The 21,906-nt window shown below is 59.8% G+C and overlaps 1 protein-coding gene across 22 annotated transcripts in view; it reads right to left on the reverse strand.

The window, feature by feature from the left end:
• Window positions 1-79: 79 nt before the first annotated feature.
• Window positions 80-21,906, reverse strand: part of RTEL1 (regulator of telomere elongation helicase 1) — a 30,879-nt gene continuing 9,052 nt past the window's right edge. For 10 of the 22 annotated variants that reach the window (XM_088789026.1, XM_088789023.1, XM_088789025.1 and 7 more), the window contains 28 exons: window positions 21,216-21,281; window positions 20,476-20,626; window positions 13,851-13,889; window positions 13,699-13,777; window positions 12,689-12,786; window positions 11,961-12,016; window positions 9,896-9,982; window positions 9,520-9,594; window positions 9,320-9,401; window positions 7,286-7,418; window positions 7,073-7,186; window positions 6,953-6,993; window positions 6,725-6,810; window positions 6,537-6,614; window positions 6,080-6,157; window positions 5,541-5,687; window positions 5,353-5,468; window positions 5,143-5,266; window positions 4,913-5,057; window positions 4,598-4,794; window positions 3,907-4,002; window positions 2,551-2,752; window positions 2,275-2,415; window positions 1,635-1,751; window positions 1,232-1,462; window positions 984-1,145; window positions 602-882; window positions 80-484 (listed from right to left, as the gene is read on the reverse strand). In XM_088789026.1, coding sequence (XP_088645152.1) covers window positions 401-484; window positions 602-882; window positions 984-1,145; window positions 1,232-1,462; window positions 1,635-1,751; window positions 2,275-2,415; window positions 2,551-2,752; window positions 3,907-4,002; window positions 4,598-4,794; window positions 4,913-5,057; window positions 5,143-5,266; window positions 5,353-5,468; window positions 5,541-5,687; window positions 6,080-6,157; window positions 6,537-6,614; window positions 6,725-6,810; window positions 6,953-6,993; window positions 7,073-7,186; window positions 7,286-7,418; window positions 9,320-9,401; window positions 9,520-9,594; window positions 9,896-9,982; window positions 11,961-12,016; window positions 12,689-12,786; window positions 13,699-13,777; window positions 13,851-13,889; window positions 20,476-20,626; window positions 21,216-21,281 — 3,306 coding nt within the window. In that variant the 3' untranslated portion in view covers window positions 80-400. The remainder of the gene's footprint in view (window positions 485-601; window positions 883-983; window positions 1,146-1,231; window positions 1,463-1,634; window positions 1,752-2,274; window positions 2,416-2,550; window positions 2,753-3,906; window positions 4,003-4,597; window positions 4,795-4,912; window positions 5,058-5,142; window positions 5,267-5,352; window positions 5,469-5,540; window positions 5,688-6,079; window positions 6,158-6,536; window positions 6,615-6,724; window positions 6,811-6,952; window positions 6,994-7,072; window positions 7,187-7,285; window positions 7,419-9,319; window positions 9,402-9,519; window positions 9,595-9,895; window positions 9,983-11,960; window positions 12,017-12,688; window positions 12,787-13,698; window positions 13,778-13,850; window positions 13,890-20,475; window positions 20,627-21,215; window positions 21,282-21,906) is intronic. The other 12 variants (XM_074317522.2, XM_074317538.2, XM_088789015.1 and 9 more) reach the window with 12 other exon arrangements.

Consider the following 21,906-nt stretch of genomic DNA (forward strand, 5'->3'; position numbering starts at 1 on the left):
GGACCCTGCACAGACGCCCCCATCCATCCTCCCTGGCACCCTCAAACCCCACCATCAAGCTCAGGCCACGTAGACAGAGCCCAGTAGTGCCAGCAGCTTTATTAGAGCATTGCCACCTGACAAAACAGGTCCACTTCCCTGGCACAGGTCCCAAGAATGTCCATCCTTCCAGGTCGTGGGCTCAGCGTCAAAGCCCCTGAGGCTGACCCACAGGCCAGCAGACAGACCCTTCTCCCAGGCGTGCCCAGACTCTGGCCTCCCTGACGGGTGGGCTCTGGCAAAGAGGCAGCTGGGGCTGGGCCTGGCCTGCCCTCAGCCAACAGGCAGATGTCCAGTCTGGACCTGGGAGGGGGCAGCCTGGGCCTCCACAGACCCTGCAATGCTCAGAGGGTCCCCACAGTCACTGGGGCTCCAGCCAGAAGATCTGCGAGAGGCTCTGCTTCCTGGTGGTGGCATAGCAGGCAGGGCACATCCTCCTATTGGCCTGTGAAGACACAGAGGGCGCTGGACATGCCTGATGGGCACCGCTGACCACCCCACCCCTCAGCCCACCACATGCAGTGGCACCAGGCAGCCGTGTCCCTGAGGTCCGGACACCGACCTGGAGGTGCTGTTGCCAGCAGGCCCGGCAGCAGTGAAAGTCACAGGAGGGGCACTGGAAGGGGACCGCTTCCTCCACCCTGCAGCCGGGGCACACCAGGCCTGCCGCAGGGACCGCTGTGAGCACCGCCGGCCTGCTGCTTGGGCCGGCCTCCCACGGCCCCACAGGAGACCTACCACTCTGGGGCTGCGTGTGTCCCAGGGGGGCCCCGGGGGGCCCCCGTGTCAGGAAGGAGGAGATCTTGCTCTGAGTCGTCCCTGGCCTCTCCTGCTCTGAGGGGCCTGGAGACAACCATGGGTCCGAGGGGCACCTGGGCACACATCTACTGCCACCCCTGCCCAGCTGAGCGGGGTTCCAGGGATGGCAGGACGGGTCACCCTACCTGGCCCAGCAGCCCCGGGGGCGAGGTCAGGAGGCACGGTGGGGCTCCCTTCCCGGGGTCCTGGCAGCTCGGTGCTCGTGCCTGGGGCAGGTTGGCCGGTCAGGTCTGCGCACGTCTGCCGGAAGCGTTCCTTGTGGTGCGGACGCACAAACATGCTGAACCCTGCGGACGGCAGAGGTGGGCGTTCAGGCCCCGCCCGTGGTCCGCCCACCGGCCCGCCCCCCACCCCCAAACCCCTTGCCACTTGCTCTGCAACAGGGCCAAATCCTCTGGCCTCGATGTGGTAAGTGCCGCCACCACAGCCACCACCTTCTCAAAGTCATCGTCCCGTTTGTAGGTGGTCAGTGCTGCCAGGAGCTGGCTACAGCCTGCAGAGCCCAAGGCCCGGCGGGCATCTGCCAGGTAGGCACTCACGGCAGGCTGGCCCCGCGCCTCTGCTCCAGCGGCTCCAGACCCCTTTTGCCAACCGCCAGGGTCTCCTGGAGGGGAGGTAACAGCTCAGACGGTGTTGGGGTCCAGGAGCCTGGGGTCTGGGGTGCCTGTGTCAGCCTCCCTCGCTCTGGGGTACGGAACTAGGGCGGCCCCCAGGAGACTCCTCCAGGGTTTTTCAGCTCCTGGTTCTGACCCGAAGCTTCTTCAGGGACCAGGTACCTTGGGGTGGTGGCCTGGAGGCCAGGTGGGGCCCACCCTGGTTCAGATGTTCCCCAGGGTCCAGCTGCCTGGCCGCGCCCTGGGACAGTGTCAGTTTGGAGTCACGCTGCCTCCTTCCTGAAAAACATGGAGACGCAGGAGTCACCCAACTGGTCCCTGAGGGTCCAAAATGCTCCCTAGGGAGGAAGCACGTCTGTCCAAGGGGAGACGGTCTCACAATGCTCCTGGGACCACAGCAGGAGGACCTCTGACTCACATTCCCATGAACAGCTGGGAGGGGCAGGTGCAAGAACATCCCAATGGGCACAAAGCCCAGCGGGGGGGGGCGGGCGGGCGCGGGACTCTCGGGCTGGAAAGTCCCCTCCCACGAGCAATGGGATCTTCCAAAGCCAGGCTCCCTGGCTCTGCAGGTGCAGGGCCCACTCCAGGTAGATGGGGGGCCAGGGCCCCAGGACCCCGCTGGTGCACAACGCCCCAGCAGGACGGCCAAACTCCCCACATGGTACCAGCCCACAGTGATCTGCCAGTTCTCAGGCAGGAACAGGGAGGCTGGCCCAAGTGAGGACCCGGCCCAGGGCCCCACCCACTAGGCCCCACCCGAGGGTGAGTCTGCGGGTCCTGCTGATCAAGCGCTGCTCACCACTGGGCTCCAAGGCCAGTCGTGCCCACTGCCCAGGGGGAAGGCTGTGATTGGGCAGGTTACCGCAGCCCTGGCCCGTCAGCTGCAGGCAGAGCTGTTCAAAACGCTCCTTGTGGTGGGGCCGCACGAACTGGTAGAAGCCTGCTGGAAGGGACGCTGCAGCCAGTGCCGGGCTGGGGCCCTGCGATTGTGGGCCACCGCCGACACCTCTTCTAGGGAACAGGGACGACATGGAGCCTGGCGCCCGCCCCGTGCCCACCGCACCCCCCAGGGCACCTTGGAGCAGCTTGTGCTTCCTGGGGTCCTCAGCAAAGAGCGGGCCAAGGCGGTCTGCCAGGGCCTGGAAGTCATCGGAGCCCTTGTAGTCTTGCAGGGTCTGGGTGAAGACGGCGAAGCTGGCCTGGCTCAGCGCCTGCTTCACGGCCACCATGAACAGCCTGGCCCTGCCCGCCTGGGCTCCAGCCGCCGGCCCCTCCTGCTGGACACACGGCCGGCCGGCCAGTGCCCCATCAGACACACCGACCCTGCCCTGTCCCAGGGCGGGGCTGGCCACCAGGCTGGGGTCCCAGTGAAAGCAGCCAGGAGGGGCCTACAGGGAAGACGGCCGGGGAGCAGCTTCTAGCTTCTCTGGCCTGGGGGCTCTGCTCCTCTAAGCTCCCCACACCCATGGCTCAGGGCATGGTCAGCTCACAGCAAGTGAGGTGTCTCAAGGCACTGGGGACTGGAGACACCCCGGGCCCCATTTGATACTTCGATGAGGAAGCATGGAAATCAGACCAGCTTCCCAGGCCCCGTCCAGCTCGACCCTCAAAGGCCCAGGCCCTGGGCGCCCAGCCCACTTCCTGGCAATGTCAGTCCCCGGGCTTCTGGTTCTTCCCAGAAGCGAGGGAGACAGACAGAGGTGGTGCGTGGCTTTCTGGAGGCTTCTGGCTCAGGCTGTCACTCAGTTGCTTTAACTGCCATCATCTGAGGCTGGGAACGCAGACCCTCTCCACATTCGGGCATGTCAGTGTCCACCTCATGCCAAGAGCCAAGCCAGCACCTCCCAGGGGAGACAGCCTGGCTGCAGGCCCCTCCCTAACCCAGTCTCAAGGGCGGGGCCTGCCTCCCACCCTGCTGGGCAGGCAGAGCCTTCCGTGGAAGGAGCCCACAGCTCTGTGGACCCCACTGTGCCACCTATGAAGGGCTTGCCCAGAAAAGCAAAACAGAATGAAAGGCCCGGGTCCGGCCACAGGTTTGCAGGACGAAGTGCCCAGAGCAGGATGCCGTGGGCATGGCCCTGTCCACTCGGGTTTGGGGGGTTCTGCATGTTCTCATAGGGAAAGGCTCAAGTGGAGAGACGTGGGGCTGTGCGGGTCGGTCCAGGAACCCCAGGACAAATACAGACATCTGGAAGTGGCTGTGGCACCGAGGCCACACTGCGTGAGGGCCCCGCGGGAAGGTGGCATGGAGGCACAGTGCTCACCACTGCCCGGCCAAGCCCCCTGGCAGTTAGAATGACAGGTAGGTATGGCCTGCTCACATCTCACTCTGCTTGCTCGGGGCCACTGGCTGTGGGCGAGGGCACCGAGAGCCACACCAGGCCCATGGCTCCTACCACAGCCCAGATGCGGCTGTGGGCAGCTCACCTACCTGATTGCTGACCAGTCTGATCTTCCTCCTCCCTCCTCTCTGCTCGTCCCCAGACCTCTTCTCTCTTGGGAGGGATGAGGTGGAGCAGCACTGTGCCTGAGGGTGACACAAGCATGGTCCCAACCCACGCCCCGAGCCTGGTGTGATGAGCTCACGGTGAGGGAGAAGGGCCCTCCCGAGTCCCGCCATCACCTCCCCGATGGCTTGCTTGGGGCAAAGCGCTAGAGTAGGTCAGGGCACGCAGTTGCATGGTGACTGAAGGAGCCAGTGACAAGGTAACAAGAGATGCCTCTGTGGGCAGCTGGGCTCACTCCAGGACCCAGAGAGCAGGACAGGGAGGGGAAAGGAGGTGCCACCAGCAGGAAACAAGGAGCTCCGAGTCAGACCAGAAATGACGTGCTTCTGGGCAAAAGCCCTAGGGCAGGAGCTGGGTCCCGCCCACAGCACAGGTTACTGGAGGGCACAGCAGGAGCTAGACCCTGAGTGGCCCGTGCCAAGCTGTCTCCCCAAAGAGAAGCCACAGGGGTGTGTCAGGGAGCGGCAGCTGGGGGGGGCACAGTGCTGCCAGGCATATGCTGAAACCCCCAACCGCCCGCCCACAGAGGGGACCTCCAGGGGTGAGTGTGAGGTGCCTGAGACCAGGCGGGCAGTGCCTGGGAGTGTCCATGTCCAGGGCCCCCCATACCCGCACCTCTTCCTCCCTGGGCGGGGCCTCGTCCCCAGGCCCCCCGGCCAGCTGCTCGCTGTGTTCCAGGGCGGCCAGCAGCCCCACGGGCCTCCGCTGGGCGTGGGTGGGCTCCTGCTCATACCCCACACACAGGCTGCCCTCGGCGTCCTCGGTGTCCCGGGCGGCTGGCAGCCCTGTGGGAGCATGGGTGTGGGGCCCACCTGGGGGAAGGGCAGGGCAATCCAGGTGCCCCCAGCAACAGTCAGTCATCAGGCCCAGTGGGCCACCAGTCTTTTGTAAGCAGCCCCCTGCCCAGCCGTGTCAGCCAGCCACACGCACCTGTGGGTGTCCGCCTCAGGCTGGGGACGTGCACATCCAGACTCTTGGCTTTCCTGGTGGAGAGGGGCCCGGGCGACATGGCCGTGACAGCAGCTTCTCCCTGGCCCAGGCTCGCGGCAGCAGCCAGGGGGGCCGGCACCGGCATCTGGAGAGTCATATGGTGGTTGGGGGCCACCTGGCCCCTCCCCAGGGAGGTCTCAAGGCAAGTCAGCTGGGCTTTGGGGACTCACTGTTTTCTGGGCAACACGGAAGAACTGGGCCACGTCTCGGATGATGTGGCCGAAGTGATCGTACACCTTGACGTGGGGGCGTACCCAGGAGGGCAGCTGGGCTCTGGCGTCTGCAGACATGAACCTAGCAGGGAGGGGGCGTCAGCCCAGGAGTCCGCCGGCCCCAGCCCACCTCCCAGGCAGGGGCCCCCCAGGGTGGAGGGGCTGCACCTGTGGTCACAGAGGAAGATGGCGCCATAGTCATGGCGATGCCGGATGACCCGCCCGATGGCCTGATTCACAGCCCTGGACGCCTGCTGCCGGTACCAGTCTTGCCCGGACAGGACCTGTGGGGGGCTCAGTCACGGGGGCTCCGGCCCTTCTGGCCGCCCCCCCTCCCCACACCTGTTGTACCTCACCTGGCCACCAGCCCTGCTCTGGCCCTTCATCTCATCCAGGAACTGCATCTTCAGGACCACCCGGGGGTCCTTGCGTGGGGGGTACGGGAGGCCTGTGACGACCACCCCTCGGCCATTCATGTCTGCGAAGTCCAGCCCCTCACTGGCCTGGGGATGGGACGCACACTTCACCTGGCTGCCCTGCACGAGCTCACAGGCCTTCCCCAGGGCCCGCCCACAACCACACATGTGCGGGGATGGGCAGCGGGGGATCCCTCCATGCTGGGCCCGACCGGGGCTGGGGGGGGTGTCACGCTCCCAGGACCCCCATGATATCTTATGTTCTGGGCATCTCCTCAGCCCGTGCGTGGGGCTCAGGGCCCGGCTGGGGCTGGCCCCACCCCAAGTCAGTAGGGCTGCTGTCCTAACGCGTGTTGGCAGGACGTGGGACCGACGCAGAGCAGCGCTCCTCACAGGATGCAGCGCCTGGTCAGAGCCATGAGCACCCTTGGGTGGGGCAGACGGGCCTGAGTGCGGGACCCAGACCCTCAGGGCCTCACCTTTCCCCGGCACACAGCCAGGAAGGCAGCCCCACGGGATGCAGGGGAGGCAATGCTCGCATAGTAAGCACCCATCACCTGGAAGGAGAGGCAGGTCACCGGGAGCCCAGGCCCCTGGCCCCTCCTTGTGAGCGGGGCCTCGTTGTCTAAGATGGAGGACTGTCCCAGCCATCGGGGTTTCCCAGTGACTTGTACCCAGCACCCAAAGCCTGCTCAGCATTCCCCAGAAAACACAGGGGCCCCGAGGCTGGTGGGTGGGGAGCCCTGCTTCACTGCCAGCTCCTCAGATTCTAGGGTCTGCTGCCATCATCCCCACGTCCGAACTTTCTAAAAGGCAACATGCCAAGGCCAGGCAGGACCTCAGCCATGCATAACCTGCAGCTGGCCAGAGCCCCTGGTAGGGACAGCGGCCAGCTCGGGGCGGCCATGAAAGGAGCAGAGCCCAGCGAGTTTGGACCTCTGAGAAGTCAGCCTTGCTCCTGGGCTCCACAAACACAGGTTTCAGGGCCTCCAGCTTCCGGGCAAAGTCATGGGCCTGTGGGAGGAGGCAGGGATGGGGACCTGTCACACCCATCAGGTCTCACCCTCCTGGACCCGTGGCCGTTTGAGGCCCCCTCACCCCCAGGACACATGGGGGTAACGCACCCGCCAGAATTCCAGGCTTTTCTCCATGACCGGGTATGAGGGGAAGAAGACCAGGAGCCCATGGGGGACGACGCGGGCGATGTTGCCTGCAAGGGCGGTGGCCGTGGTCAGCAGGAGACACCCCTGGGATGAGTGAGCAGGGCCGCAGGCAGGGGCAGGGCAGGGTCACGCTCCTGGGCGTGGGCCCAGGATGGGCAGCCCTGACCAAGGGCCTCCCTGGGCACTCACCTAGCGCCTTCCCCAAGGAGGATAAGCAGCCATCAGAGAACCTGCATGGAGCCAGGGGGCTGCTGTCAGGGCCGTGTCCCGGCACCCAGCCCGCCCCCACCCCCTCGCCTGAGGCCCCACCGTTTGTCATAGGCGGAGCTCAGCTGGACTTGGTCAGGGCCTTTGGGGACGATTCCCACCCAGATCTGGTGCTTGTCGATGACATGTGGGTTTTCCAGGCAGACTGGGAAAGGGCTGGATCCAGAGGGTGGGAGGCAGGGGTGCCTGTGAGGTCCTGAACCCCTGGGGCCTGGCCTGGGACCCCCCACCCCAGGGCGGGCAGGGCAGCCTTACATCTGCATCTCCAGGGCGAGCGAGGACACGGGGGCCAGCGTCCCGCTGGTGAGGATGAGGGAACGGACGCCCTGGTGGGCCAGCTCACGCATGCTGTGCCCAGGGCTGAAGCACCAGTAACTGAGCACCTTCCCTGGGAGCGAGTGGGGACGAGGTCAGTGAACATGGGGGCCCCGCCTGCCATCCTCACGGCTCCTCCACAGGGCCCAATGCTGGTGCACAAATCAGACCAAGGGGGCCAGCCTGAGCCCAGAGCCCAATGTGAGCTGGGGCCCTCCCTCGGGGATCCGGGCAGCAGGGAGCAGACACTGGGGTCCCCTCCAGAGAGGCCAGCCGACCCCAACCCCAGACATCCAGAGATGGATGTGTACTCAAGGCTCGCTGAGCACACAGAGGCCACCCCAGCCACGAGCAGGCGGTGCTGGGGTTGCGAGGGTGCACGAGCCCAGGTTCCAGGAGGCAGGAAGCCAGCAGCGAGGCCCCAGCATGGAGGCCCCGTCACAGGGACTGGCGCTCCCTAAAAGGCTGGCGGCTGGGGAGCAGACTGAGCGCGCCACCGCCCCCACAGCAGGTAGAAGCCGACACACTGCCTCCCCTTTGCTCCCTGCTGGCTCCAGAGCTCGGAAATGGAAACGGCTCAAGTAGTAAAATGACTTTATATGTGACCCTGAACCTGTGTAACTTGACCAACAAATGTCACCCCAATAAAATTAAAAAAAAAAAAAGTGACTCTGAAGTCAGGACTGGGTCAAAGCTCAGCAGGGGCATTTCCAGAAAAGCCGCCGCGGGAGTAACATTTCCCACAGCTGCCGTGACTGGGGTGGGGAGGCGGGGGCGGCCCATTGTTCTGGGCCAGCCCTGGAACGGCAAACACAGGGTGAAGTCATGTCACCTGGAGCCCCTGGCTCAGGGCACTCACTTCCCTGCTCAAAGCGCTGCCCCCGCTTCCAGCTTTTCAGTAAGGGACTCATTTCCTGTGAACACCCAACCCAGGGAGTGACCATTTCTGAGAATTCACAGGCTCTCAGAGGAACACGGAACTCAGGGCTGACGGAACCCCACTAAGCCTGATGTCAGCGTGACCTGTTAGCACTAACACGCGGCCCCACGGGGAGAGCTGCGGCACAGACAGCCTCCCATGATCAAGAATGCCCCGTGAGGGGTGACCAGTCTCCCTGATGCCCACACAAGCCTCTTCCTGCTCGAAGAGGCTGAGTGACCAGCTGAGGCTACACATGGGCCTCTCGCTGGCAGCGGCCCTACCCACACTCCCAGCCCTTTCCCTGCCCAGCGCCAGAGGGAGGGCAGGCAGGCAGCTGGTGGGAGGGCGTGACTGCCAGCAGGAGTCTGGAGGGGGCTGTGCTACATGCTGAGGGCTGGTTGCAGGGCAAAAGGGCGCACGGCCGGGGAGTGGCCTGACCGCGGACCATCACCCCGGACCTGTTGGGCTGCAAACCCCACTCAAAAGGCCAGGCCTAAGGGGCGGCCAGGACACTTGCCAGGACTGGACTCCACAGGAACACGTGCCTGGGCCGGGACAGGCCAGCCCCACAGCAAGAGCCACAGCACCTGGCGCAGGGCAGCAGGTGATATGAGGAGGGCGGGCTGTGGGGCATGGCCTGAGCTCAGAGCATGTGCCAGCAAAACCCAGCGAACTCCAGAGGGACCTGAGACACCATCCTGAGGCCTTGGGAGGGGGCTCAGCCCGAGCCTGCCCCACATCTGTCCTTCTGGTTGGACGATGTGAAAGTAGCAACTGGCGCCTCCATGTGCATCGTCAGTCTGTGACAACCCTTTTAGGAAACGTCCTCAGTGGTGCAGGGGCCTGGCTGTGCTTAGCTCGGTGACTCCGGGCAGGCCCTGTGCCATTGGACCTCCTGCAAGGCCGTCTGTCTGACAGCTGAGAGCATGACAAGGGAGGCCACCCAAGGAGGGTGTACTCAGGTCCACCACGACCGACAGTGGCCAGGAGACCCACAGCTGGATGTGACGCCTCAGTGGCTGAGCAGGGCTCGACCCCGCCGGGTGACATACCTTGCCTTCTGGCTGCTGTGCTGCCCCAGGCGTCTGACAGCCGAGCTGTCTTCCGGTGACTGGCGTCGGGGTGAATGTGCACCTAGAGGGTGGAATGGACAGGTGTCCTGACGCCCCGCCTGGAGGGCCCTCCTGGAGATGGTCCCCCCTTGGAGGACTGAGACCCCCGTCCGGGAGCCCCACTCCTGGAGTTGACCCACCTTGTAGGACTGAGAGCCCCCAGGCCCCACCACGGGAGCAGAGCCACCATCAGCAGGATCTGCGTTGAACACGATCTGAAAGACAGATGAGGGACGAGGTCAGCAGGACATCAGAGGCGAGCGCCACCCACGGAGGCCAGGACGCTCAGGGCATCGTCATCACCAGCCCCTGCCTTCGAGCCAACAGCACTTCTGGCTGGGGGACCCCAGGCCGACTGGCAGGAGCTCACATCTCGTGTCCCCTTCCCCAGGGACCCCACCCACACAGGAGAGGCAGCCGCCCTGTAGGGCCCCCTCCTCAGCAAGCCCAGGTGAGCAGCCAGCTCTCTGCCCTCTCTCCTGGGGCTAGGAGCCGGGGGAAGGAGCATGAGCTGACCACACAGAGGCCTGGTCCGCTGGATCCTTCTAGAAACAGAGGCAGTGGAGGAAGCCCATGCTGGTCAACATCCAGGCAGGCGAAGAACTGCCAAGGAGAAAGCGACTCAGGAAAAGGATGTGGACAGAAATGTGGGCGAGACATCAGCAAAGAACAGCAGGTAAACCGCGAGGCCACAGCCTGGCAACAGGTGCAGGGAAACAGCGCTGTGGATGAGAACTGAGGACTAAATGCACACGGGGCTCGGGGGAGCACTGGGAAGACCCTGCACCGTCAGGGGGAAAACGGGAGAACCAGGCACAGGTGGGCACGTAGCGCTGCCCAAGGCATAGCCCGTTTCACTGTCCAACCGGCCACACGCCTGCCCTGCCTTTTACCAAAGCACTGCCGGCAGGGACAAAAAACACCCAGCTGGACGCTGCTCTGGGGCAATCGGTGGCCCAGGAGTGGCCCTCATGCCTCAAGGGACAACAGGCAGTTTTAGGCCACAGCCAGCTTCCTGTGGCACCTGTCGCGGCTGTCTCCCCCTTGTCTCCCTTCCCCACCCGCCACCAAGCTTCCAGGCTGCACAACCCCTTTTACCTAGGGACAGCTGCGAGTAGCACTGTGTATGTGACTTGGGAATGGCCCATCCTGCCTGGTGTCCCCAGGGCCTGCAGTCATGCTGTGCCCTCCGCAGCACCAGTGACCAGCAGCATTCTGTCTGATCTGGTTCAGCAGGTGAGTGGGGGTCACACCATCTCAGCGGTCCCCCGTCAATGCCTGCTCTGTCCTCTGAGGCTGGCCTTGTCCAGTCTCCAGCTCAGTTTTAGACCCTCTGTCTTGCACAAATCATGTGGGTCTGAAGAGGTGCAGGGCTGTCCAGCCCACCTGGGGACCTCACGGTGCAACCCTGAGCTCCTCGCACGTTCATCACAGGCTGCCTGTCTGACCAGCCCACTGTGGCCCCACTGAGCTCAGCGGCACGCCCTGTAACCCTGTCCATGCCTGCCCAGCACACCCGCGTTTGGGGGGCCTGTGCCAGCACCACTGGTGCTCAAGAACCAGGTGTGGGAGGAGCAACTGCCAGTCACACATCCTGCAGCTGGAGGAGATGCACCAGCATGCACGTCAGCTGCAGGCAACCCCGGGCAGGCAGGGAACAGTCATCCGCCAGGGCTGACTCAGAGCAGCTGCCACGGAAAATCCAAGCCAATGGCTGAGCTGTTTGGGTTCCAGAGAGCCTGGAGGGCGAGAAACCTGCTCCAGAAATGGGTATCCGGGAGGGGAGGGGCTTGGCTCCTGTGCCCTGGTTTCAGCAAGGACCTATGGCCACTGAGTATCCTCTTTAGAAAGCCCCTGAACACAGTGGCTGGCCCTCCGCAGCTGGCCAGGCAGCTGTCCACTGAGGAAAAGCGGGTCTGGCCCGTCCACTTGAGCCAAGGAAGTGGCCCAGCTGGGCATACGGGACAGCACGCTGGGGGGCAGGAAGTGGCCGTGTCCAGCGCCTCTGAGGCATGACATACTCGCTGGTCACCTGGCCAGGGAAAGGTGGGGTCTGCATGTGGCAGAGGCGCTCAGTGACCCCTGGCAGCTGTCCCCACCCCAAAGAGTGAGACTGGCTTGCCCTGGGGCAGGGGCCGTGGGGACCATGCCCGCTGACTCTGACCACCATCCCATGGGCCCTACCTGGGCTCACTGGTCTTGTCTGACACCATCACCCCACTGATGGGCCTGCAGTCAGACATGGGGCTGGGCGGACAGAGCCCTCCTCCACCCTACATTATGGGCTCATGCTCTGAGTTTCCTCTGAAGCTGTTTCAGGAAAAAAACTTGAGAAAAGGCTGGGGCCTCTGCCAGGCCATCGCCCCTCCCGGCCCCCCACCCCAGTGCAGCCCTGGCCCGAGGCCTGCAGTGTGCGTTCAGTGCAGGGAAACGAGCCTGAGGGCGGCTGATCTGAAGCACGTTGTATGTGCACCTTGGCCCTGCCCCAAGTCTAGACTCAAGGACAACTGCTGGAGGAAGAGGTGACCCCCCACTTCCAGCAGGAACGAGCCGTCTGTGTCCTTGGTGTAGCCCATCCTACCTGGATGATGTCCGAGAGCTTCTGCAGCCCCACCGTGCTGGTGAGCAGCCCTGCACCTGTGGGAGCAGTGGGCGCTGACCATCCCCCAGCGCTGACCGTCCCCCAGCGCTGACCGTCCCCCGGCGCTGACCGTCCCCCGGCGCTGACCGTCCCCCGGCGCTGACCGTCCCCCGGCGCTGACCGTCCCCCAGTGCTGACCATCCCCCAGTGTTGACCGTCCCACAGCGCTGACCGTCCCCCAGCGCTGACCGTCCCCCAGTGCTGACCATCCCCCAGTGTTGACCGTCACACAGCGCTGACCAGCCACAGCGCTGGAATCATAGGCACCAGACCTCGGCATCTGTGACACAAGCCAGCTGGTACGTGCCAAGCTGTGCCTCACCCACGTGGCCCTGGGCACACATTTTGGGGGTAGCTGGCCTGCTCTTTCCTGCACGTCCCCAGGGGAGCAGCGGGTGAGGTCAAGTAAGGCTGGGGCTGCCCAGGAGCAAGCAGAGGCCGGCGGGGCCCGCAGCTCAGTGACCCACCCAGACCCCTCCTGCTCCTCCCTAAGAGGGCTGACCTGCGACTGTGCTTTACACAGCACAGCAGTCACATGGCCCCAGTGCATCCACATCCCAGTCAGAAGGGAGCTCGAGGCCAAGCTCCAGCTCAGTGCAGGCAGCAGGCCGCAAGCTGGGTCAGGGCCGCCAGCAGGAAGATTAAGGGTGCAGGGCGCGGGGACTCACGTCCTGCCAGGTGTTGGATGACCTGGTCCAGAGAGTCCAGGATGCAGCTCTTGGTCTGAGATGTGATCTGGGCCTCAGCAAACAGCTCAAAGATAAAGCTGCAGGGAGAGAGGAGACTCAGGCCCCATGGGAGACTAGGCTTGAGCCCAGCGACCAGTGGCTTTCCAGGTTTTCTTCACTCAGAAACAAGCTCTGTGCCTCCAAGGGAGGCACCTGGCAGTGACAGGCCCCTGCCCTCAGGAGCCCTACAACTCGGGCCCCGGAGCAGGGGTCAACAGGTGGTCATCAGGGCCTCCCTGGGCAGTGGCTCTGGACAGGGCCCCCAAAGGACAGCTTTGGGCAGAGATGGGAAGGTGGGCACCAGGTCTGGGTGCTGTGGGGGGAGTGGGGGCAGGGCAGGCCGAGGAGCTTGGTTCACCTGGGAGGCAATCAGGGGCCCTGCAAGGGTCTGAGCACAGAGGAGCAGACAGGCAGCCCAGCACTCCAGAACGTTCCAGAACATTGTAACCCTCGACAACCGGGCCTGGATTCCAGCACAGCCATCAGCTGTGCACGAGCAGAGCTACAACCAGCCCCCGGCCACAGGCTGGCATCTGTCTAAAGGACATAAACCCGCCGCCCCAGACTGCTGAGCAGAATCAAGGCCTGTGGCCCGTCCAGGACATTCTGGGCCCACTGGAGGCCTGAAGAGGTGGCTGGCGTGACGGCACCTCCGTCCTAACAGAAGATGTGCTTCGAAACAGCTGTTTCTCTCATTCTAAAAGTCACCTGCAGGGCGGCTGAGCACCAGAGGAGGGGACACGGCGAGAGCCGCCACAGGCCTCGCATGCGTGCTCTCAGCGCGGTCAGCAGATGTCCGAAACAAAAAGACCTCACTGGTGTGTGCAGCCAGTGACATTCACTGGGCAGCCCAGGAGGGACAAACACTGCCGGACAGTCCCCCGAAACCAGCACCCGTCCCCAGCTCCAAGCGGGGCCTGGGGCCAAGGATCCACCTCCCAGCCCCTCACCTCCCTGGCTTGGTGACACCTCTGTCATCTCCGGGCAGCTCAACAGCATCAATGGCCTCCTCCAGGCGAAGCAGGATCACTGTGGGCAAGGGGTCATCAGGGACGTGGCCCTGTCACAGCGGGGATGGGCCTGGGGGGGTGGCAGCACTCACTCTTCAGCTTCGCGAGGTCTTCCAGCTCCATGTTCAGCACTGGGTGAGAGAAAGGCAGCAAACATACAAGTCTGCGCTGTCCCCACTGGACCAGCCCTGTCCTACAGAAGTGGGCCGGTGTGGAGGGAGGGACACTGGGGACACGGGGTCCTCGCAGCCCAACTGGGACCTGGAAGCAGCAGCATGAGCTCACAGGGCTCTCGCTGGGATGACAGCAACAAAGACGGTCCCAGCACCCCGCTGTGCTGACACGCCATCTCCCATTAAAAGCCAGGGCTTCCTGGAGGCATGGCTGACTCCGGGCCTGGGGCAGGAAAAGCACAGGTGAGGCTGGATATCGTGACACACACTGAGGACGACCAGGGCCCCGAGGACAGAAGCAGCATGTGTGACAACAGTGGAAGACGGGACACCTGAGTTCAACAATGATGAGACTTACAATGGACTGAAACCATCATCTGTGTTTAGATACACGTGCCCCGGATGACAGTAAAAACTATTCCCCTCCTGAGGGTGACAAGGGACCAACAAGAAGTTAGGGACAAATTCAAACTTCCAAATTTGAAAATTGGGAAAATAAAGGGGGAAAAAAATCAAGCACTTATCCTGCCTTTCCTATAAGGACGGCATCACAAGTAGCAAAGCACGTCTTATAAACTCATTCGCACCAGTAAGTCAAACACCGAGTTGGCACACCCGCCCTGCAACGCCTGGAATGAGTGGGTCTAGGCACCAAGCAGAACGATGGCACCATCCAACGGCAAGAACTGGTGCCTGCACGCCTCCCGGTGACACAGCACTGCGCCCGCAGCCTGACCGTCCACAGCCAGAGTGAGAGGCCACCCAAACCCAGCCTGCAGGCTGGTGACCGTTAAGTCTGCGGTACCATCATGGCTGCAGAGCAGACAAAGGCATGCAGTGACCCGTGTAACTGGGCGGGGCACTGCCTGTAGTCCAGGGGCCACAATGTGTGTCTCCACCAGTGACATGCAAAAGGTCCGACTGTCCCACGTCCTCATTGACACTTGTCATTGTCCCCTTTGTGATCACAGCCATCTTACTAGGTGTAAAGCAGTGTCTCCCTGGGGTGGGACCTGCACTGCCCCAACGACGGACTGTCACACACATGCTGTCCAAGGACATCTCTGACCGAGTGTCTACTCACGTCTCCTGCCCGCTTTTAACTGGGGACCTTTTTACAGACTTATAAGAGTTTCTTACATATTTTAGGTACAAATCCCTTATCTAACGAGTCATTTGCAAAAATCTCCCCGTTCTGCGGGCTTTTTTTTCCCGGATGGTGTCCTCTGGAGCACGAGTGTTTAATTTTGATGCTGTCCAATTTACCTGTTTTCTTTTGGTGCCTGTGCTGTTGGCGACGTTTCTAAGGAACCCCTGCCTGAGGCACGGGCACGGCGGTGGGTGCTAGGCATGTAACCCCACGCTTAGCGGGGGCTGTGCTGAGGGACCCTTCCCAAAGAGGACAGTAGACAGAGGACGGGAAAAGGGAGTGGTGGAGAACCTGAAAAGACCTCAGCCAGGCGACCAAGGTCAAAACCAACTGCGTAAATCATGCTGAGTTGACAGTGTGGACAGATAGGATGTGACAAAAAGGGGATTTTACATCTGTGCCCCTCCTCCCCAAGTCCTGTAACCCCAGTAAATCTATCAGAAAAACACCAGACAAATCCCAAGTTAGGGACAAGCCACAAAACACCTGACCAGTCCTCCTCCAAACCATCAAGGTCATCAGAACCAAGGAAAGTCTGAGGAACTATCCTAGACAAGAGCCGGCTACGCGGTGACAACGAGTGGCATGTGGTCTCCTGGGACAGAACAGGATGTTAGGTGGAAACTAAGGAAATCATCCACTTCACACTCATTAGGATGGTTATTATTTAAAAAAAAAAAATTTGTTCCCCTTAAACAACTGAAAATATGTTCAATTCACTCATAAGAGTAAAATAAATCAGAATTACACAGAGGCCCATTTTTCATTCATCAAAGTAGCAAGAATTAGAAAGCCTGACGACACGTTCTGTTGGTGAAGCTATGAGGACACTTGTGCCCACTGCTGGTGGGAACGCAGACCGGCTCCCCAGCTGCCGTGACAAGGGGTCTGACTATTGACAGCGGCAGGCACGCATAAGCCCAGCTGCCTCAATTCTGGGAATTCGCCCTGAAGGAGTACCTCGAACTAGACAAAAGTACATACACTCAGTTACTCATTACAGTACTGTTTGTAATTGCAAAATGCGGAAAACAACCTAAGAGCCATGAAAATAGTCGGACAGACGCGGGAGAGCCAAAAGCGGGAGGCTGGCAGCTGGAGAGGGAACAGTCTGTACAGGGAGACATTCACAGGACACATTAGGGAGTAAACACAGCCAAATGCAAACAAGTGTGTACAAAGTACAGGGAAGGAGAGCGTGAAAAGGCAAGAGAAACAGAAAGAAGAAGAGAGAGTAAATAAAATATACAGTATAGGCACTGAAGGAATAAACCAGAAGCTAACAAGACACTTCTCTTGAGTACACTGTGACCCTGACTTCTGGAACCATGTTAATGCTTCAAGTACTCAAACAAAACAACAACAAACCAAAACAAAACAAAAACACTAAAATCAACATGGAGAAAAATGACACAGAAATAAATTAGCCTAAAACGAATACTATAACCACAGTGAAATGGGAGGAAATAACCAAAGAAACTTCTGAGTGTTGTGTTTGGACCACGTGCTCTCAGACCCATGACAAAAGGGACGTGAACCAGTACGTAACCCCAGGGAGTGGACTCACTCATAAGGACGGGTCAGGAATTTTAAAATAACGGCTGGGTATTCGAGGATCAAACAGTAAGTAAAATACTGAGGGAAATGGAAGCTGGTTTTCTCACTGTCCCCAAGGGCATTAGTTACACGGGTGAGGGACAACCAGGGAGAGCAGCACAGCCCATGAGACCAGAGCTGCAGGTGACAGCCCCCGCATCCCATCCTGCACACTGGCGGTGCAGGCATGCGTGGCAGCGTCACCTCTCACTGATACAAATACGTAGAAAGTCTGCCATACAGCAGAGTCCCAGCTGAGAGGTGGAGGTGTGGAGGGTGCAAAGACTCACCATTTGGCAACACGGTAATCATCCATTCAGGGAAGAACCAATGAGTGCCATAAACGACTAAAGAATTACAAATGGAACAATAGAAAAACCCACAGTCACCACTTACCCAAGTGCTAAAGTGAGTATCACAAACAATGCGACAAATGCTGAGCCTTGTGACATGATGGGCGGGGGACACAGCACTTGTGGGGTATTCCTGCCCAAAGTACGTCATAACCTGCACTGCATCATGAGGACACAGCAGACAGGCCTGAGTCACAGGCCATTTGACATAAGTCTTCAACAACGTGCGGGCTGTGAAAGACGCCACCTGAGACCCCGTCCAGATTGCAGCCCAGAGAGCTCAGCTCCTGGACCAGCACATTCCGCCTGGCTGTTTCAGGTTCTAACGAGGACAGTTGGAAAGACCCCAATGTGGTCTGTCAATTAGACGAGAGCGCAGAATCGAGGCTGATCTGCCCACTGGCCGCTGCGCTGCACTCACAGGAGAAGGTCCTTGCTCACAGGAGGCACAGAGATAGAGAGGAAAGGGGCTGTCTGCACTGGCCCTCCCCAAGGCAAGAAAGACGGCCTGTCTGCACAGGGCGACGTTAGCCGGGGAGTCTGGGGGCAGGGCTGCCAGAGTTCTTTTCTAGCAACTGATCTGTAAGTTTGACATTAGTTCAAAATAAAAGTCATATAACACAAAGAAATGAACATTTCAGTACAAGATACAAGACATGAAACAACACAGATCGGATTTTCAAAAACTCAGAAATAAAGTGACAGAACTCAAATGGAACTAGAAGGAAAACAAAGAACTATTCTAGAAGAGATGATTAAACTAGAGGGGGCACAGAATCCAATACATGCCACCAATGGTGCACAGAGAAACAGGAGGGCACGAAGTCGAATCATGTGGCATATCTGAATCCATATGCCAATTAACCGTGTTTCCCAAAAAATAAGACCTAACCGGAAAATAAGCTCTCGCATGATTTTTCAGGATGACATCCCCTGAACATCAGCCCTAATGCATCTTTTGGAGCAAACCTTAACATAACACCCAGTCTTATTTTGGGGGAAGCACGGTATTCCTCAATCAAAAAAAGAAAAAAACAGCGAAGGGGGGAACTTTTAAGACAAAGAAAAACAGAGATAAAAGGATTGGAGACTGAAGTTTTGAACTCTGGTGGAGAAAATGCACAGCACGCGTCCGTGAAGAAATCCAAAGCACAGAACACAGTGCCAGAAAACTCCAGACAGAGATCCGGCACAGACGCTGAGAGGACGTCACGAACCAGACAGTATCAACACAGAATAGGCAACACTGACAATCGATAACAAAACAGCTGGGCCTTAATGAGAAAAACCACCCAACAAGAACATGACTTTTAAGTAAAATTCACTTTTACAACAAGGTTTAAGAAATGACATGACCATCCGCCCAGACGGCCCGCCTCTAGATGTCCTGGAAACACTCACCTCTTAACTGAGACACCTGTGTTTGGTGCTGAATGCAGCTGACTTGGATTGGACATTCTGACCACGGGGAAATGGTTAAGTAACGGCAGCTCAGCAGCGTGGCCGAGGGACCTGGGCCCTCACACCCAGTCAGGACGCTGCAAGGCCAAACCGCTCTTCTACTAAATGACATGCTATTTGTCCTTTTCTCTCGTTCTTTCGTGAATATACAGTGCGATTTCCAGAGGCTGCATGGGGAAGGCTGGTTATGACCCCAACATGTCCACACCCTCAGTCCCAGAGCCTGTGAGCAGGTCACCTCACTCAGCAGATGGGACTCTGCAGCTGTAAGGCGCTAAGGACCTTGAGATGGGAGGGGCTCATCAGGCTGGGCCCTAGATGCAAGCACAGGGTCCTTTGAGGAGGGAGGGAGGGACGTCAGAGGAGATGGGACAATGAGAAGAGGTCACAGTGATGTGGGGCCCCTAGAGGCTGAGCAAGGCCAAAACGGCTTCTCCCGAAACCGGCCAGAAGGCGGTGGCCCTGCTCCTGGGAACTGTAAGATAATAAGGCTGTGCTGCTTCCAGCCTGAGTCTGTGGTGACCTGTCACAGCAAGCGCTGGACCCAGCACGCGGTGATACATCAGATCCAAAGCAGAAAGCATGAGATCCCACTGGCTGCTTGTTAGTCAGCCAGGTAGTAAAGAGATGTGCACAACTGTAAAACAATGCCACTCTGCTAATTGTTTAAAATAATTATTTTTCAAGAAAAACATCATTTATGTTAGCATGTTATAGGCTGGATTGTATCCTCCAAAAAGATTCGTTCACATCCTAATCCGACAGCTGTGAATGGGACCTTATCAGGAAACAGGATCTCTGTACATGTGACCAAATAAAGATGGGGTCATAGTGACTAGGGTGGGCCCCAAAGCAAAGAGTGGGGTCCTTCTAAGAAGAGACACACAGGGTGTGAAGGAGTAGAGTCTGGAGTGATGCAGCCACAAGCCCAGGACTGCCAGCAGCGGCCAGGAGCCTGGAGGGGCCTGGAGCAGACACACGCCAGCCCCCCACTCAGAGGACTAGTTTCTGTTGTTTGAAACCTCTCGGCACTTGATACTATGTTACAGCAGCCGGAAACTAATGTAACCAAAATGGCTCAGTACTTAAATGAGTAAGTAAATACATCTTTACACTGTTTCAGTTTCCATTGTAAACAGTAATTATCGACAGATGCAACTCACAGAAACCAAGTTCAGTAAGTTTTAAGAATGTAAAAGGTACTGAAACGAAAATGTTTGAGAACTTCGGTGCTAAACCAACAAATGCCACTTACAAATGCTCCCTCTTCCAATGCAGATGCGTGAGCGACTCAGAGGAGACCTGCAGATGTGCTCATGACTCGCCCTGGGTGAGAGGGGCAAAGAGGGAGCCTCCCGGGGGCCCTGCTCCTTCCAAAGGCTGTTCAAGTTTGTGATCAAAACAGGAACGAGGACCCTGAGATTGTTCACGCCTGTGCCCCATGCCCAAGGGAAGGACGCAGCAGAACATCTGAAGACATACATCGCGCAACGCACGAACACCAAAAACACCGGGAGCAACTAAGTGCTGGAAAAACGGCCTGCAGCATGGCCTGGCTGAGCACATCTGCATTCCTCGTCGGCCCGACAAAGGCCATGGAGACCATGTGGACGGACCAACCGTGTCCACCCAACCTTCCCACACACACCGTGACTGCCGCTGCCTGTGAGCATAGTGGGGGGATACACGTGGACAATACTCGTAGGTCATGAGAAAATGTCTCCATGGGTCACACATCTGTTTTCACTTTCACACAGAAGAGGGAAAAGGGAAAGTATATACCAGCGGGGAAAGGATGGAAAGGTCTTCAGGAAATGCCGGAATGGTTGGGTGGTACTCACCCCATCCCCAGGCTGTGAGGCCGAGAAGCCTCTTGAAGAAGCTGGCATTGTCCCCTAGTGCCAGCCTGAAAGGCCCCTGGGCCTACTCAGCCTCCAGGCCCCGAGACCCCGTGGCGCCATCTTGTTTCCTGCTGGAAACTCACCTGAGCTGGAGTCGGCGCCGAACGCCGGGCCGGGCTCGCCCTGCTGGGCCGCCTTGGCCTGCTCCTCCAGAACCTGGTCCACAGCGCTCAGTCCAGAGGCCACGTCGTGGGGGGTCAGGTCAAAGGATGCTGACTCCTCGCACATCTTCTCCTGAGAGCCCACACACACCGTGTCATGGGGGAACAGGGGCTCAGGGGCTGCAGGGGGCCGGGGCGGAGAAGGTAAAGGGAGTGGAGCCCCAGTCCCACCCCACAGCCTCTGAGGCCAGGGCACAACTTGGTCCCAAGATGGCTGCCACCGAGGCCAGTGCTTGAAAACCATTTTACTTGCACCACCAACACTTCCTAATTGGAAAACTGCCCATTAAAATCTAGACTCCTGGCTGTGGTCATGGTCACATCAGCCCACTGGGCCCACCGTCCCTCATGGCGACCAGTGGGGGCTGAGGGCGGCCGCCACCAACTCAGGACAGCCAGTTCTTGCAGAGATGAGCAGGGCCACTCGAGCAGCCTTCCTCTAGCACCCTGGTCAAGGCTGGCGATGCCGGAACCAGGGCCCTGACAGAGGCCACACAAAGAGGTGGGGCACGGCATGCAGGTGACAGGCAGGGCAGCGCCTTTCCCAGACTGGCTTGGTCCTGATAGCTGGGGCCACAGGGGCTGGGACAGAGGTCTGCACTGTCTCTGCAGGAAAGCAGGGGGCAGGGAGGGCAGCATCGAGAGGCCACCCAGACACTCACCACGTTGTGAGCTTCATCAAAGATCACCACCGTCCCCTTCAGGTCGATGTTGTGTGCCCGGCGACTCTATAACAAGGAGGATGGAAGCAAGGTTGGCACCAGCTGGGGAAGTCACCGCCCCTCACAGGCCTTCGGAAGCCAGGCAGGGAGGGGAGACCAAGGCACGCCGCAGGCAGGGAGGCCCACATGGCTGGGGACACAGGAAAAGGCTCCTTCCTGTCGACTGCCACCCAGCACTGAGCTGGACGCACTCACGCAGCATGAGGGAGTGGCCCATGACCCCTCGCCGAGGACGCTACACAGCCACAGAGTGAGGCCAGACCAGCACCCTCCACCTGACGCCCACTTGGGGAGGTTTCCAAATCCCCGAGTGTGAGGGAAGTGATCTGGGGTGGGAGCTGGCATCCATCTCTTTTCGTCAACTTAATCTGAAGTTTAATTTTCATTAAATAAAGTGCACATTTTAAGTGTGCGGTTGAGTTCGCAGACGTGGGCCCCGCGAAGCCACCACCTGAGTGGGAGACGACATCCCCGCCGTACGACCTCGGAGCTGCTTTCCGAGCCGGCGGGGCCGGGGCTGCCTGTGCCCACCGTCCTGGCCACAGACTCCTATGCGAGCGTGTTCCTGAGACCTGGGCCTGTGGCCGTTCCAGGGACATTGCCTGTCGATGGTGAGGGTTCCCCTGGCTTT

The sequence above is a fragment of the Rhinolophus sinicus genome, chromosome 13 (assembly GCF_057876585.1).
Source record: "Rhinolophus sinicus isolate RSI-liver-muscle chromosome 13, RSI-T2T, whole genome shotgun sequence".
Lineage (NCBI taxonomy): Eukaryota > Metazoa > Chordata > Mammalia > Chiroptera > Rhinolophidae > Rhinolophus > Rhinolophus sinicus.